This window comes from Polyodon spathula, chromosome 3 (assembly GCF_017654505.1).
Source record: "Polyodon spathula isolate WHYD16114869_AA chromosome 3, ASM1765450v1, whole genome shotgun sequence".
Taxonomy (NCBI): domain Eukaryota; kingdom Metazoa; phylum Chordata; class Actinopteri; order Acipenseriformes; family Polyodontidae; genus Polyodon; species Polyodon spathula.
In genome coordinates this window covers 84,021,316-84,038,491 of record NC_054536.1, presented here as the reverse complement: position 1 = coordinate 84,038,491, position 17,176 = coordinate 84,021,316, and the positions used below count along the sequence as shown (strand labels likewise).

The 17,176-nt window shown below is 36.8% G+C and overlaps 1 protein-coding gene across 1 annotated transcript; it reads left to right on the top strand.

Annotated features, from left to right (window-relative positions):
• The first annotated feature begins 8,063 nt into the window (after nucleotides 1-8,063).
• Nucleotides 8,064-16,586, top strand: LOC121313522 (gamma-soluble NSF attachment protein-like). Its single transcript, XM_041246173.1, has 12 exons — nucleotides 8,064-8,234; nucleotides 9,285-9,352; nucleotides 9,981-10,065; nucleotides 10,293-10,310; nucleotides 10,425-10,455; nucleotides 10,853-10,962; nucleotides 11,280-11,346; nucleotides 11,538-11,608; nucleotides 11,715-11,793; nucleotides 12,373-12,452; nucleotides 12,624-12,753; nucleotides 15,282-16,586. The coding sequence occupies exons 1-12, from the start codon at nucleotides 8,179-8,181 to the stop codon at nucleotides 15,414-15,416; spliced, it is 930 nt and encodes a 309-aa protein (XP_041102107.1). The 5' UTR covers nucleotides 8,064-8,178; the 3' UTR covers nucleotides 15,417-16,586.
• The last annotated feature ends 590 nt before the right edge of the window (nucleotides 16,587-17,176 follow it).

Below are 17,176 nucleotides of genomic sequence, written 5' to 3'. Positions count from 1 at the left end.
TTCCATGTCGGAATATTTCAATTGTCCTGCAGTGTGGAGGGACAGAGGCTGGAGACAGAAAAGCCAGCTGTCCTCAGAGAAGAGAAGGCCATTGCAATGTTGAAAAAGGCTAATAAGTCTTTTCTTGCATTATCTGCTGCAGTTGGAGGAAGGTGTTGCATCTTCTGCTTGGTAAGGTAGCCATAGAATTCATCCTCCTTTCTCCTGAGTAGCTTACTCTGCAGAGTTTCCATGATGGTGTACAGTTCTGTTTCAGCTGTGTTGTTTCCTTCCAATTTTTTAACTAACTCTTCAAAAATGCAAAGAATATTACTGTAGAAGAGTAGGTACACTTCAACCACAGCTGGGACTTATTGAACCTTGTTTACATCTTCAGGTAGTTTCAGTGCATTTCTGATCTGCTTTGGACAGCCATCACCAAGACTGGCAAAGTAGGATTTTATGGCTGTCCAACTTTGTAGCAATCTACATTTTGCTGGATTGAGGGACAGCCATCTAGTTGGGACATGCCGTAGTATTTCTCGCCATTCTGTTTCCATAAATTCAAAGAATTCTTTCAGCGTTTTTCTCTTTTTTGCAGAAATTGAAAAGTGGCTGTCGACTTTAAGCACTACACTTTCAACATCAACTGAAAGCTCATCTATAGCATGCCTGACAGCATTGTGCACAATGTGTGCATGGCAGTTTCCTTGAAGAATATCTTGGTTTTGAGTACTCAGTTCAGTGTAGACAGAGTGATGGACACCGTAGTTGACATGTGTGTTGTCGGCACTAAAAGCTGAAACTGAGTTTAGAGATAATCCAAACCTCTCCAGTGAGCTGGTGATGCATTTCACAATGCCATCTGCAGTTTCATCTGGATTTTCCACAAAATCAATCATTTTATTTGCTACACCATCCTGAGGAGTGAAGAACTGGACTGCAATAGGGAACATTTTCCTGTTCCTTTGGTCTGAGGCATCCATTTATATGGAAAATGAAAGTGGCTTCTTATTCCCATTGGTGGATGATAAGGTCTGGATGACGTTGGCTACTGCTTTTGGGGCAAGCACATCCTTCACAAGTGATTCTGATTTTGTTCTCCCACAGGCAAGTCTTTTGCAGATGTATGAATCACAAAACGTTTTGTGTGCCAGTTTCAAAGCTCAGTCTGTACTGTTGTAGCTGAGGTTGTGTTTCACTGTGTGGTATGCATTAGCCAACTCAGCAGCTGTGACCTGTTAATAAAGTAGCCTATGTTATAAAAAAAACCTCTTACACTAAATACTTAACAGAAACAACATGAAATAGGCTAATAAACAACTGATTCTGTATTAAAATATGTATCTGGCAATTACTTTATCTATTTTAAAATGTGAGTATATAAATATTATTTCAGTACATTTTAAATTATATATATATATATGGATATAACTATATATATATTAGTATAAGTATATATATATATATATATAATACATGAATAAGGAATAAAACTTCACTCTAGCTACATTATGTAATACTAGCTAGTTATTTCAATATATAAATACAAACTGTTTAACGCAAATAATAACAGCAACACGTTCAATGCATACTATTAAAATGCAAATATATAAATTGGCTACATCTTTGGAAAAACCCAGAAAACGATCGATACATTAAAACGCTATTTACATATCACACATCAGGAAAATAGACTCAGAATGATGACCGGATTATGAGTGCACGCACGTAAACATAAAGTCCATTTAAACGTTGAGTAATGTTAGCTACTAATTGGGGGTTCGCTTTGAGTGGTGAGAGCGCCGCTAAAAATGTATTTCGTAAACGATCAAAAGTCAAAACTACACAATAACAACACTGTCCAATGCGTAATTAAGTAAAATAATTACACTTAAAGTCCACAAAAAAGTAAAAAAATAAAAAAATAGACCGGAGACCGTATTACAGAAGAAAATCATAACTTCGTGCTCGGGTCTGTGAATGGCTTGCGGTGTGTAACATTAGCTATTTGACGTTAGCTAATATAATTGTAATCGCTCTAGCTAGAGGAATAAATTATGCAAGGCTAAGTACAGTAGCCTTCATACCTTATCAGCTTCAGGTGATCTCTCTGAAACAAAGAACGATTGAATAGTCTGATTGATTCTCCTTGTTCGACAGTTATGAGCATGGCCTTCTCCCGCTTCATGCTCTCTAAGGTCACAAACTCCGCCGTGAGAGATCGAAAATTATTTTCTGCACACAGTGCACCGGGCTTTGAAAATATTGTCATGTACTTTGTTCACCCATGTAATATCCTTCTCCCATTCGTCTCTATATTTTTGCATCCGTTTTGTCTTTTTTTGAGGTGTTTCCGAATTTGCCATCGTGTCTGAAATCGGTTAGCCAGGTTATATCTTTCAAGGCTACATCTCTGACAGCGGCACACACCACTCAATAGGAGGGATTTTGCACTGCCTCGCGTTACTCGATCTTTTTCGAAAGTGAATAATTGTTAATCAGATGAACTACATCTCCCATAATTACCTGATAACTCAGATAGAGCCGGTTTCGGTAGGAAGTTGGTGCTTCACCAGAGACGGAGATCTCTGATTTCTCATACTTGAAAAATACATTTGGCTCAGTATTGCAAAATACAGAACAAATTGCGTTCCGTATCGATTTGAAACGGAACGCAACATTTTATTTACCAGTACGGGACGATTCCGTTTTATACAGAACAGCAACTATAGTGACAGCCAAATAGTCCACAACATTAAAAGCTACAAATAAACCTATTTGAAATACAAACTTAAAGGAAAAGTTAGCTCCAAAATATTTTAGGCTGGTTCCATTTCTAATAACGTTAGTCTCGCAATCACTACAAGTAATCAGTACCCCCCCCCCCCCCCCGGTCACCCTAATGCCTAGGGGGTTCCGTTTTCAGTAAAAAAAATAAATAAAATTATGCCGATAAATACCTGCCGAATTTAATGTTCCAGTTACCGGCATTTATTTTATAAAACAGATACAAGCAGAATCTCCACTTGTTTTTATTTTGAACTAAATTTCCCAATATCGCCTGCTAAGAAAGAATTTGTTTTATTGATGGTAGTACTGCTGATATTACATTATTGTTCAAGTATACCAATTTTTGCCAGTTATTGTGGAACATGAGTAGGAGGGCTGTTTTAACCGATTTTCACCTGTTTTGTGGTCCTGAAAATAAATGCCGATACGTAACAGCAGATTTTTGTTATTTTAAATGCCAAAAGCCGGAAGCCCTACTTATGCCCTGCTGTAGCTGCGTGATTCTTACACCTGACACTCGTTGGAACACGCTCACCTGCTTTTTAAAACAGCAGGTCTGCTGTACAATACGGAGCGTCAGGTTCTCCATTAATTATTTACTCCAGTAAACATAATTATTTACATAAATACAACACAACAAACACAGTTTTCATGTGCAGTGCCTCAGTCCTGCCACAGAATACTCCCTAAAGGAGACCATTCACATATAGGATTTTATTCAGACGCAGTTCAACAGAAAATACTGACAGGGAGCCATCTTGTGTTTAGAAGATGAACTGCAGCATAGAGCATAAAATATATTTTGAAAAGGAAGGGAATTACATACTAAAGACAGGACAATTTTATTTTTATTTTTTCCAACAGAGCTATTCTCGGATACATTGTGAAAAGTGTTGAATTTAAATCAAGGGAAGTAATGTTAAAACTGTACAATGCATTAGTAAGACCTCATCTTGAATATTGTGTTCAGTTCTGGTCACCTCGCTATAAAAAAGATATTGCTGCTCTAGAAAGAGTGCAAAGAAGAGCGACCAGAATTATTCCGGGCTTAAAAGGCATGTCATATGCAGACAGGCTAAAAGAATTGAATCTGTTCAGTCTTGAACAAAGAAGACTACGTGGCGACCTAATTCAAGCATTCAAAATTCTAAAAGGTATTGACAGTGTCGACCCAAGGGACTTTTTCAGCCTGTAACAAGGACCAGGGGTCACAAATGGAGTTTAGACAAAGAGGCATTCAGAACAGAAAATAGGAGGAACTTTTTTTACACAGAGAATTGAGAGGGTCTGGAATCAACTCCCCAGTAATGTTGTTGAAGCTGACACCCTGGGATCCTTCAAGAAGCTGCTTGATGAGATTTTGGGATCAATAAGCTAACAACCTAACCACCACCCAACAAGAGCGACACGACTGGGCCAATGGCCTCCCTCTCGTTTGTAAACCTTTCTTATGTTTCTTATGTATTCAAAGATAGAATAAACGCCAGTGCACACGACAGTCTTGAGGTCTGGATACTGCTGACAGTCATAATTTAAATTTAAAAAATAGTCAGTATCAGTACATCATTGACTCTTTTCCTGTTGGTGTAAGCAGTTTTCCGCAAATATTGACTTTTAAATTTATATAACCCCTGTATATGATGGAAGCCATGCAAAGCCAAGGGGGTGCTACCACACCCCAGCACCCCTAGTTCCAGCGCCCCTGCCCTCACACATGCACAGGGTTTTTCTTTCCAGTCTTCCGTTTATCACATATATTTCTTGCACCATTACATAGGGGTTGTAGTAACACAATAATTCCATAAATCCTATCTGTCGTACATATTTAAAATGTGCAGATTTGAAAGAAACACATGCACGTGCATTTTCAATTTAAAACACAATATCTGGTACTGCACAAGCCCATACCAAAAGATTAAACTAATTACATTTACTCAAACAAAAATGGCTAACTAAAAAGTTAAACAATTAAGGTTGAGTGGTACAGTTAACCTACTACTAACTAATGATAAACAGCACCTACTTTGCAATTAGTGAATAGTTGCCTAGGCAGGTTAGGAATTAGTTGAGAAATAAAGCTGTTGATTGATTTCTACACCTTGTTGAGTCCATTTGAAAGCCTTGCTTTCAGGGGGATCTCCTTGCTTATTTCACTTGGAGAGTGAAATTGTCCCCACCCTTTAATGTTCTTTTCTGTTATTAAAGAAAATCACAAACTAGGAGATTCCCCTATTGACTGAGATTCTTTACAGCCAGCCTGTTTCAACCCCAAGGACACTGCCGAGGTAAAATGACCTAGGAATTCAACATATAGCCAAAGAACCGCTTCTCCTACGGACCTGAAAAATCAAAACAAGTATGTGGATTACATTTATCCCTGTCACAGATACAAAATACAGTTAGAACCATCAGTATCCTGAAAATGTACCTGGAAAACATTGCACTGCAGTTGTACAATGCTGCACCTGCTCATGGATGAATGAAGACTTTGATCTCTGTTTCCAATGGAAACATGACACCTTCCAAAAGCAGTTCCTTTTCCTCCTCATTATTGTCTACAAGCCAGTAACATGAGATGCTAATGCTGGTTTCTGTCACGCAGATACTGTGTATTCACCACTACTTTAATTTTCCTTTTGCCATTTGTCTTTCTTGGAGCTTTATAAATGTACTCTCCCGCCCTAGGATTTAAGTCACTCATATGTATTATTCACATTGGATGGGGTTTTGACTTGTTTTTAAATCTGAAGGTCAGGATTTCCAACATACCATTTAAGGTTACAGAACCAAATGTGGGTGGGTAACTCAGACAATTTGTGTGGGAACATTCATCTTTCAATCGCTGACATAATGGCACCACTCTGGCAGTGGATAAAAGTGAGATACTGCAGTAGTATATTTAATTAGTTACTGAAGAACTTATTTTAATGACCGGATGAAACTTTTTTTTTTAAATCTAGATCTCCAACAGCATTCACGTCCTCTGGGCTTCATGAACTATAAAGGGGGAGACATTGTAATGAACTGTGTGTTAATTAAAGTGTCTTAGATGCATGTTCCATTGTACTGGAACACCACACAATAAAAATAGAGTACCTCGCCACCTGTTTATACTTGTGCCATTGCATGGTGGATGTTGTAGCTCACATAATCGTTTCATAAATCCTACCTGTCTACAATTCCATTCGCTATACATATTTAAAATGTGCAGTTTTGAAAGAAAGGATTTTCAGTTTACAACATGATATCTGGTTCTACAGTAGCCCAAACCAAAAGATTAAATTAATTACGCAATGGCTGCCCAACAAAAACTAATACCTAACTGAAAAGTTCAGCATTATGGTTGAGAGTGGGTTGAGGAAATACAATTAACTAACCACTAACTAACAGTGAGCAACAGTACAGTGTAGGTACATCCCACTCACTACCTGCATTCACTGTTTGTATTTTGTGCACATTCAGATGTCTTGAGTCTTCCAGATGTCACAGTACTCTGGAGCGATTGCTTCTGACTGTTATTAGAATGACTAGCAGCTGTCTTCTGGGAGGATAGCTATTTCTTAAGGCATGTTGTCTAGCCTTCTTTTTTCCCACTTTTTCAGCAAACTAACAGCTAACCATTCTATATTTTCACATCATGAGTTCATTGGCAAAACATTTCCTGAAGATCCTTTCACAGTTGTTCCTAATAAAGTGGCTAGATCATATAGTAGGTCTTCCTTCTCAGATGATGCCTTAACAGAAATGCATCACCTCCAACAACTACTGTAATATAGGAAGTTTCCAGCTCTAAGCAATCCAGACAGAAATATAACCTATAAAGACATTTTGCAGGTAACGACTGGCATGTTATTATGCTTAGTGATGTAAATACACAATGTAACTATTTTTAGATTATGATATTACTATTCTCGAAATGTTTAAACAAGTACAATCACATATTAGGAGTCTCCAGCTGAAGAGTAGGGAAGATAGTTTGCGAATCCTTCTGAAGTGTACTTTTGGATGCATGTCTGCTCCACTCCCACAGTTGTAAATGGTATCATTTTGGGAACTTTAATAACTCGCTTCAGCATACACCTTCTCATAGAATTAAACTGTACAGACCGAATCTCTTAGCTCTATTCAGTATATTAGCCTGATAAAGTGATACATAAAAACATGTTTCTGGATCATAAAAGAACACAGGCTAATTCTAAACAAATTAAGATATGTTTTGCATGAATTTGCAGACAAACTAAATATTTCTGAGACTTCACACTTTGTTTTTAAATAGACAGATGAATAGATAAACTGATAAGCAGCGCCACCTGCTGGCTAAAAATAGACACTACACTCCTGTCAAGCTCTCAGAAAAACGAACGATATGTCGAAATCTGAGATAATCTGACGTATGATCTCAGTTTAACCTTTTTTTTTTCCCACAATGAACCACAAGAAAGATCCCAATGTATCTTTCTTGCAATCGTAATAAAATGTACTTGTTAATCTCGATAACAATCGGGTGATAACATACATTTTAAATACATGGTAAACTAAGTGTGTGTGTATATATATATATTACAGAATATTACAGAAAGAGAGAGAGATGTATAATAAAATGCTGCTTTGAATACTGCATGACAGGTGTGTTTTATGGAATTATTTCATTTGTTGTGACACCTACACATTTGAGCATTCATAATATATTATTAATGAGAGTTTATTAGTTTCATAAACAATTGTACTCTATTATTGGACGAGAAAAGTAATGAACATTTGATGCATTTTGATGTTATACAAGACTTTCAAAGACGTACGTGCAATAAACTAAACATGTAGGATATAATTGTGTGTGTGTGTATAATATATATATATATATATATATATAATATATATATATATATATATATATATATTTAGTGTACTGGTTAATCTCGTCACAATCGGGTGTACTATATGGTATACTAGTGTAGTGTCTATATTAAAATTACAGAATCACAAAGAGAGTATATGTTTAAATAGGTTTGATACTGCATGCCGGGTGTGTTTTATGAACTATTTCAATCTTTGTTACTTCACCTCACACATTGAGCCAGGCCTTTATTCTTAATATAGGATTGCCTAATTTTAAAGCAGGTGTGTTTTCCATGTTTTCCAATTTTACCATATTGCAATTCAATGTGTAGGTGTTTTAACCAAAACAATAATTTACAGTGTAACACATTTAAATACAGTACAGTACAGTGTGTGGGTGAAAGAAATATAGGCGGCGGCGATGCGCAATGCAGCACCTCACGGGTACCCGTAGTCACAGCTAGTGACGAAGTGAAGCCGCACGAATCCTGATTGCAGCTTTCTGATATATTGGCATTGAAATAGGATATTTCCTTGTTGTTTATTATATAAAAGCAGAACCGCGGAACCATGGCAGCCCAGAAGATAAACGAAGCCCACGAACATATCGCCAAAGCTGAAAAATAGTAAGCAACGCTGGATTTTATTCTTATTATTATTACTCTTATTATTATTATTATTGTTTACAAATTTCTCAGAACAACCATTGCTGCTGCTCGTTCTTCTGCACCGTCACCGGACGTGGCTATTAGTAAACAGACAAACGATTGCTATGTAATTAACATTTGCACATTTCACAGTGTATGACAGAGTTTGTATTAATGACAGTTAAGCGTTATATTAAAAGTGTTTTTTTTTTTTTTGTATTTTAGAGAAAGGGGTTCTGTCACTAAGTGAGCCACTGGGCATAGTTGGAGGAGGAATGGGAAAGGCCGTGTCACTAATAATGTGCAGTTATGATTGGTTTAGAGACGTAATTCTTTACCCACCAGATGTAAAGGATTCTAGGAAATGTTGTTCTCTTGCTTAATATTTTGCTTGTCCAAATGGAAAAAAAAAAAAAAAAAAACACCTACAACTCCCAGAGAAAAGCGTGGCATGACTCAAAGCAGCTGATGTTTTCGGGGGTTGGGGAAACGAAAGCCTGTTGTATTTTAATTTTAATTTTAATTTTTTGACTGTTGAAGGATTGTAATATTACAATCCAGTAATCTATTTAGAGATATGTTTGATACAATAAATGAGTTTTTTATAGAGAGATATACGATCAGAGTTATCAATACATGTTTCTCTGACCAGAAGGCTTTAGATTACACATAAACAGCTGGCCTAAGCTTATCATATTATAATTCCTTGATCTGACTAATGCGCAGTAGTGAGTTATATTTAAAATGTGAAAAGAGCTCAAATGTTTAGATTATTATGTAACGATTTACATGATATATCGAATTCATTGTGAATGTATACTTTCCTCTAATTTTCATTTTTTTTTTTTGTCTTTAAATAAAACAGTCCATCATTAAATGATCAGTTGAATATAGCACATCGCGACCTAAGTAGTGTATAGTTACACCCCTAAAAATTATATATAATGTGTTTTTTTTTCTTTTTCTGTAGCTAAATGTTTCCTTAACATCTTTTTTTTTTTTTTTTTTTTCTCTCTTATTCAACCACAGCTTAAAAACCAGTTTCATGAAGTGGAAACCCGACTATGACAGTGCAGCTTCAGAGTATGCAAAAGCAGGTCAGAAAACCTGAAAAAATTGATTTTGTGAAAACTTACACATTATGTTTTTGTTAGGTAGACATATTGGCATATTAGTAAGGGTTTCCCTAGCACTAGACTACTTTGGACCAAAGTGTTGTAGTTACTGGTCCTTAGTGCATATTGTGTTAATCACCGGAGCACCAGTTCAGGTTCTATTAGACGTTTCTAGTTCTTTGGTACTTTGAGTAGCCTTCTCGGTGCTGTATCTTTACTTTTTGTGTACAGTTTTTTTTTGTATCTGCCATGATCACACAAGGGCCCTGTTGGACAAGTGTTTCTACTAAAGTTTCCCATTGTAAAAGCATGGCAGAGTGTAACAAAGCATAGTGAAAGCATTGGAAAGCCCAGAGGTTTACTAAAGCATGTTAAAAAAACAAAATAAAAACACACTAGTTGCTGTTTTGGCCCCTGTTAAGCTTTCCCATTCTTCCTTATTCATGCTTAATATTTGTACAGTGTCTTGCACTACTTTACACAAACTTCACATTGTCTCTGGTGGTGACAACTATAGATTAGTCTTAAGCTGTTCTGACTGAACAAAGAAACATGACAAACTGTTAAATGTATTTTGTTAAATATGACTTTTGTCTCCTCTTTTAAACAGCTGTTGCTTTTAAAAATGCAAAACAATTAGATCAAGCAAAAGAAGCCTACCTGAATGAAGCCCAGGCACATACAGATAACAGAGCGTATCCTTTACATACAAATTCCAAAACAGTTTGTTGTATAAAATGTCATTGACTATTGTTCTGTGTGTGTGTGTGTGTGTGTGTGGTGTGGTGTGTGTTAGTGTGGTGTGTAATACTTATATAATATATATAATATCTATATATATATTATATATATATATATGCATATGCATTGTAATCTTTTGCATTGTTTTGTTTGCCATTATTTTCCTTTATGTTGTTTCCAGTCTTTTCCATGCTGCAAAGTAAGTATTACAATGTTGTTAGTTCTCAAATTACTTTTATACAATAATTCATTAACTTTTGTGTGAAAGGTTATCCCTATTTAACTCATATGTTTTTTATTTTATTTTCCGCAGAGCAATTGAACAAGCAGGCATGATGTTAAAGGTTGGTGCTTTTTAATTACTATTTGAAATAGATAAATATAGGATCCCCAATGAGACCTTTTAAAAGCACTGTGCCTTGGAGTGCAAGGTGAGTCATGTAAGCGTAGTATGATTCCTGCTTATGCCAAGTTGCCTATCTTGATTGGAGACCAACGGGGATGCAATGGCCTGCACTCCCACATTATTAAAGAGGAAGAGAGACTGGAGATAGTTTACCTCGTGCATTTCATGGGTTCAGGCAGACACTTCCAAGGCTGGGCCCTTGCCTCCAGGCTTCAGTGGCTTGGTAACATCCAAATGTTTTCTGAGATGAATCACATGTGTTGAAATTATTTAGTAAAGCATACATTTAGCATTGCTAGCTATGAAGATCAAGATGTGTAATATGTTTCTTGCAGGAGATGCAACGAATGCCTGAAGCAGTTCAGTATATTGAGAAAGCAAGCATGATGTATGTGGAGAATGGTACACCAGACACTGCAGCAATGGCATTGGATCGGGCTGGCAAGTAAGTTAGAATGCAATTATGTGACATACAGTGTTCTGTTCCTGTGTTTGGAAATCATTGAACATTTTCATGGTTTTATGAGGTATTTTCTTAAAACGATGTAACCGGAGATCATAACTTAGCCATGTTAGCAGCTTGATAGAATATCTGGCAAAAATGCTTTTCACAGTTTGAACACTTATTAAGGATGTAACTAACAACTTTGAAATAGTAAAAATGCATACAAACCTGTTTGTGTTTATCTTTTACTAGATACAAATATTCATTAGAGACTGTTCATTGGAGATGACCCCTTACCAGGTATTTTTCCATTTCAGATTGATAGAGCCGGTAAACCTGGAAAAGGCAGTGGAACTATATCAACAGGCTGCGTCTGTGTTTGAAGTAAGTTTAACACACTCACAAGTTTGCTAATTCATGGTTCACCTACAGCTTTTAACTTCAGGAGAAATTCAGGAATGTCAGAAGTTACTTATGTCTGTCCCGGTTTACGTCCTTTGTGAAAAATAAAGCTGTAAAAGGTTTGGCCAGCATTATTTAAGACTGTTTCAGAACTCCTCTGTTATATTTTTTAGAATGAAGATCGTTTACGGCAGGCGGTGGAACTATTGGGAAAAGCCTCCCGACTGCTGGTCAGGGCTCGCAGGTAGAGCTTTCTTAACTTCAGGCTAAACATTTTTTTTTTGGTTCTCTATAATGTAATGCTTAAATAAGTTATGTATTCCTATACATGTATTTTCTTATTTTTACAGATTTGATGAAGCTGCTGTATCCATACAAAAAGAGAAGGACATGTATAAAGAAATAGAAAATTATCCTACATGCTTTAAGGTAAAGTAAAATCAAAACTGCTGCGGATCGTAACAATAGCATGACAATGTTTAAATCAACTAACCTTTTTAATTTGAGTGGCTGGTTTCACAGAACCCTGGACTACCTAATATTACCTTTAGTAACATAGTCCAAGACTAGTGTTAATCGGGGTCTGTGAAACCAGACGTAGGAGGCTAACTCTTTGTTGGGCAGGAAAAAAAGTGTTTCCAGAGCAAATGAGTAGCATTTTTTATTTGATTAACACATCATGAATGATGAATAGAAATAAAAATGGATCCACTTCTGTTTATTTCCTTGCTAACAAAGTTACTACCTGTATGAAGTTACATTATTGAAATACATAGTTTAATTGTCTAATACTGAAAACATCCTAAGTATTTGATTGAGGAGGTCATAGAGGACTGCTGTTTTGCAATAAAAAAACATGGACTTTTTAATCAAAAGAGAAACACATTTTAAAGCTACAAAACTAAATGAACAACGTAAGGATACCTGGCAGCCTGTTTCTTCATAAAATATAAAATAACTAACATTTCAGAAACCTTTTTTTAAAAGGCAATTTTTTTTTTTTCGTAGAAAACAATTGCACAAGTGCTTGTTCACCTTCACAGAAATGACTTTGTTGCAGCAGACAGATGTGTCAGAGAAAGTTACAGGTAGGTGCTTCTACTCTACTCTACAGCAAATTAATATTTCTGGAGAAATGGATAAAGGGAATGCATTAATCCAGTGGGTGCGGATGCGTTCATGGATTTTTCTATTGTTCAGCTGTAAGTGCAGCACCACCCATACATTTTCTATTCAATATTATTACTTTTCCTTTTCAGTATCCCAGGGTTCAACAGCAGTGAAGACTGCGGTGCAATGGAGAAGCTTTTAGAAGGCTATGATCAGCAAGATGAGGACCAAGTGTATTCCGTGTGTAACTCTCCTCTAGTCAAGTACATGGATAATGATGTAAGTTTTGGAATTGCAAGACTGCTAAAGTTCCAGTAGAAGGGGTAGAGGGGGTGGGGCTTTTTCTCAGAGGTCAAGCTAATGCTGACTTAAATAACAAAACAAAGAATTATAATGGCTGGACATAAAGCCTGGTCCAGAGTGTGTTAACACTAAAACTACTGGAGTTGTACACATACCTAGAACAACCATGAGCAGTCAATTTGACCGGCGCATTAAAAACAACATACATATTATAATGAAAGGACAAACAACTGAATATAAGTCATAGTTTTATTCAAGCACATCATGCAAAATATCTACACAACCGAAACATTGTAAATAAACTAACATTTGTTGAACAGAAATGGGTTTGAACGGGGGGTGGACCAGTGGTGGGTTCGACTAATGGGGGTCGACTAATATATGAGCAAACATATGAACTGATCTATAATTTATAGTAAAACCCTATATATACTGATTGCGATGACCTGCAATCGGTAATAAATCAATAAATGTTAGGTTTTTAATATATGCAGATCCCAGATACAGGACAAACAGATTCATTCTCAGGCTCAAAAAGGGATTCCTTCAGGCTCAAGGTAGGATTCAATGAATAAAAGGCACATTACATTTTTATAGCAAACCCCTCCCCAGTCCTGGCCGTGGGCCTATTGCGCGAAACTACACCTGGCTAATTCAGGTGTGTGTGTGCATGGCTTGTAGTGTGACTAACTCGGAACTCACACCTGACCTTTCTGGCTTTTTGCTGATTTAGGCCAGATGTGTTCTCCAGTTGTCTGTAAAGCACTGGAGTCCCTTCTGGTCCAACTCTGTTATCTCTTGAGAGTGAAGTCTCCGTGACACTTCCCTACTTGGGGTCCTGGCAGTCCAGTAGCACCGCTATTCATTGTCTGAAAAATCTTCTTACAGTCTGGGCACCTTCCAGCACATAGTGCTGTTATTTATTGCCTGCTTTTAGTCAAAGCTGGGCAAGTAAGACAAGGCCCTCATCAATTGTCAGCAGTACATGCATTTTGGAACTAGCAGCCTGCTATAATACATTGTCGTAAATTTAGTGGTTAATTCATGTTCTCCAACAGTAATAATTCTCATTTGTGTAGTGTACATGCAGTCAGCGCTCCAGATAAGCTGCATAATTGGTGTTTTACATATTAAAAAAAAAAAAAAAAAAAAAGGATTACGATGATGTTTAATTCCACTAGTAAGAATAGGCACAGCGTGTTTTTGCTGCACACAACTTGAGATCACATGGTTTTCAAGCTTCATCAAGTTTTTTGCTCTAGTGCCCTGATAGTAAGGGTTATTACCCACATTGTGAACAGGTAACTGCAATAACAATTTTATTATTTTATATATAATTGCTCTCCTGCATTGTCTTAGCTCCAGGATCCTGGTCCTCGGGGTTCACTCTGTCCAGGCTGGTTTTCATTTCAACTGAGCTCTATTATGTAACCAGACCCTTAATTGAACTGACAATTTGCTTAATTAGACCTTTTTTTTTAATTGTTTTCAGCTCTTGAACAGTTGCATATTTAAAGTTAGCTATAACATTTTATAAGTAGCTTGCAGTCTGCAACAGTTTGAGAGCTGAAAACAAAAAGACAAGGTCAAATTAAAGCAAAGTATCAGTTAAGGGTTTAGTCAAGTAACTGAGAGTTCAGTTGGAATGAAAACCAGCAGACACAGGGGTCCCCGAAGACTAGGATTGAGAACCACTGATTTAGAGGACAGATGCCTAATCCCAGTGCACTGCAGCAGATGGGGATGTATAATGCTATAAGGTATAAATTTACTCTTTAAGGTGCACCTTATTGTTAGCACAGTTTAGTAAATACCATATGCATACCATTCCCCTCATCAGTGCTATCTTTCCACATCATTTTAGTACATTACAATGCATTAGGCATGTTCAGCAGATGTTAATTTTTTAAGGCGTGTATGTTAACATGTGCCTTCTGATTTAAGGTGCACCTTATCTAGGTAGATGAATAAGGCTTTCAATAACGCACACCTTGTAATAATAATCTTTATTTAGTGCCTTTCACAAAGTGCTTTACAAGACAGGAGACTAGGGTTTGTGAACTATGCACCAGCTGCAGTCACTTACAAGAACATCTCACCCAAAAGACGGAGCACAAGGAGGTTAAGTGACTGAATCGGTGACTGAGCTGGGATTTGAACCGGGTACCTGGAGGTTATAAGCCCGTTTCTTTAACCATTGGACCACACAGCCTCCTATAAACACCTTGTCCTAGGAGAAGGCGTGCCTTTAGTGAATGAGGCCCATAGTGTTTAACTTAGAGTAAATTACTCCATTCTCTGGAGCGCTGCAGTTTCGTACTTTTGTGTTTTAGACACACTGCTGTACCCAACATTTATTTTTTCATTTATAAAGCAACTGCACTATCCCTGAGATACCAATTAAATCGTGTATGACAGGTTCTACTGCACAATTGCATTGAAAAGTGAGGACTGTATATTGCCTCACAAGGTCTGTAACTAAACCTTGACCTGTGTTCTTGCAGTATGCCAAATTGGCTCTGAGTTTAAGGGTCCCAGGTGGGGGCATCAAGAAGAAATCTCCTGAAACTCCCAAGAACGGAGCTGGGGGCTCAGGAGTGGAGCAGGAAGATGATGAGTATTCCGGGGGACTCTGCTAATCCTGAACATGCCGTAATCTTTCAGATACTACTTTACATTAAGACATTTGCAGACCAGCAACAGCGCCACGTATTGGCAGAACCTTGAACGCCTCTTAAGGTTAATTGCAGGGGTACAACAGATATACACACATTTAAATATTATAAGTGAGAACATATTTAATCATTGTTTGCTGTTCTGTGAGAAACATGATCAGAGCAAACCATGCTTGCCCATTGTGATTGAATATAAGTATATACACACCATTATTAAACAAATATATTGTGCAACACTTTTCGCAATGTTATATCTCAAAATAGGTCGAGACCTATTCAAATAATTGTATTGTTGAATTCTACTCGGCGCCAGGAAGCTCAATTAATTAGCCCATGGATATCTAACTAGTTGGAAATAACCATGGCTCCTGTGTTTCCTGGTAGCAGCTGTACACTTGATATTTGTTATATCTCTGCCAAGAACATATCATTCAAGTTTTTGCCAATGCAGAGCCAAGAAAAGTAGTAAGTGGATTAGTGGCCAGCCATCAGTGTTAAGTATGTTTTCCTCCTAAATGAATTCATTTGTTTTGAAATGTGTATCAAATGAAAAACAAGGTAAGATGTAAACTTTCCCAGGATACCCACAGTTGTTTTTGGTCTATCTGCCAAACCAGACCATGGATCCAGTATGTGCATCATATTGAGCTATTAAAAGTTTTTTTTTTTTTTTTTTTTTTTTTTTTTTATGTTCATCATATGAAGCGCTTCATGGGTCTATAAAATGCACATATTAGGTGAGAAAGGAATATTAAGAGCGCTTTTTGGGTTTTTTTTTTTTGGTTTTTTTTGGTTGCATTTGTAGACGCTTAAAGGATTACTTTCCAAAGCAATGGCACAAAGGTCATTGCAGTTATGATTGTGGCTGTGTCCACACACATATAAAAAATATAGGCCCTTCTCTAATGTTCAAGGAAGCCGGCAGGGTGTTCCCTACACCTCCAACTGGGCTGGGAGGTGCAGATTCAACCATTGAAACTTATTTCATTACGTTTGGCAGATTGGTCAAAAACAGTCACTTGTAAACACATTTTAGTTGACTGTTATCAATTCTAAATTACTGTCATTTAACCAGCAGAAAAGCCTGGTGTGAAAAAAAAAGTATAACTTTTATTTGTACAGTCTAATTATCCTTGTATTATTTATTGTTTTAAAATGTTAGTTTCTTTTAGGTTAATAGAATGTCAAATATGCAAGCCAACCTCGTAAATTATACAGTATTTATTAATGTGTAAATATTCGATAGTAATGCACAGTACATTTTAAAGCTTCTTCAATCTATAATCCATTGCATTCAAGGTGTAAGATTCCAGCAGTTTAGTCAGGTAGGAGGCAGTTGAGGTTCAGTATATCTTCCTTTTGGGGGGTGGGGGGGACAGAAAAAAAAAAAACAGATATAAACATCTCCTTCAATAGGTGTGACTGCTATTTTTTTTAAAGAGGTATTAGTTACAGTGTGTTTAAATGCTTAGATTCTGATACCACAGGATGTAAGTTTATGTGAACCTCCATGGAAGTAACAGCCTACCACAAAACCAGAGGTTATGTATTGACATAATTACTATTTTAATGCCTGTATCAAAGGTAGAACCATAGACACCATTAGATTGCTGTTGCTGTTTGTGTGGTTTATTATACTTTCACAATGTTTAAAAACAAGATTTTTTTTTTTTTAAATTAATGGCTTTGTATGGCAGTTCTTTCAAAATCTCTGAATCTGGAGA

Excerpts from the sequence above, each read along its gene's own strand:
- LOC121313522 (XM_041246173.1), top strand. The coding sequence starts at position 8,179 with ATGGCAGCCCAGAAGATAAACGAAGCCCACGAACATATCGCCAAAGCT. Across the intron at positions 10,456-10,852 it reads AAGCAGGCATGATGTTAAAG|GAGATGCAACGAATGCCTGA; the intron begins GTTGGTGCTTTT and ends TGTTTCTTGCAG. Across the intron at positions 12,453-12,623 it reads TGTGTCAGAGAAAGTTACAG|TATCCCAGGGTTCAACAGCA; the intron begins GTAGGTGCTTCT and ends TTTCCTTTTCAG.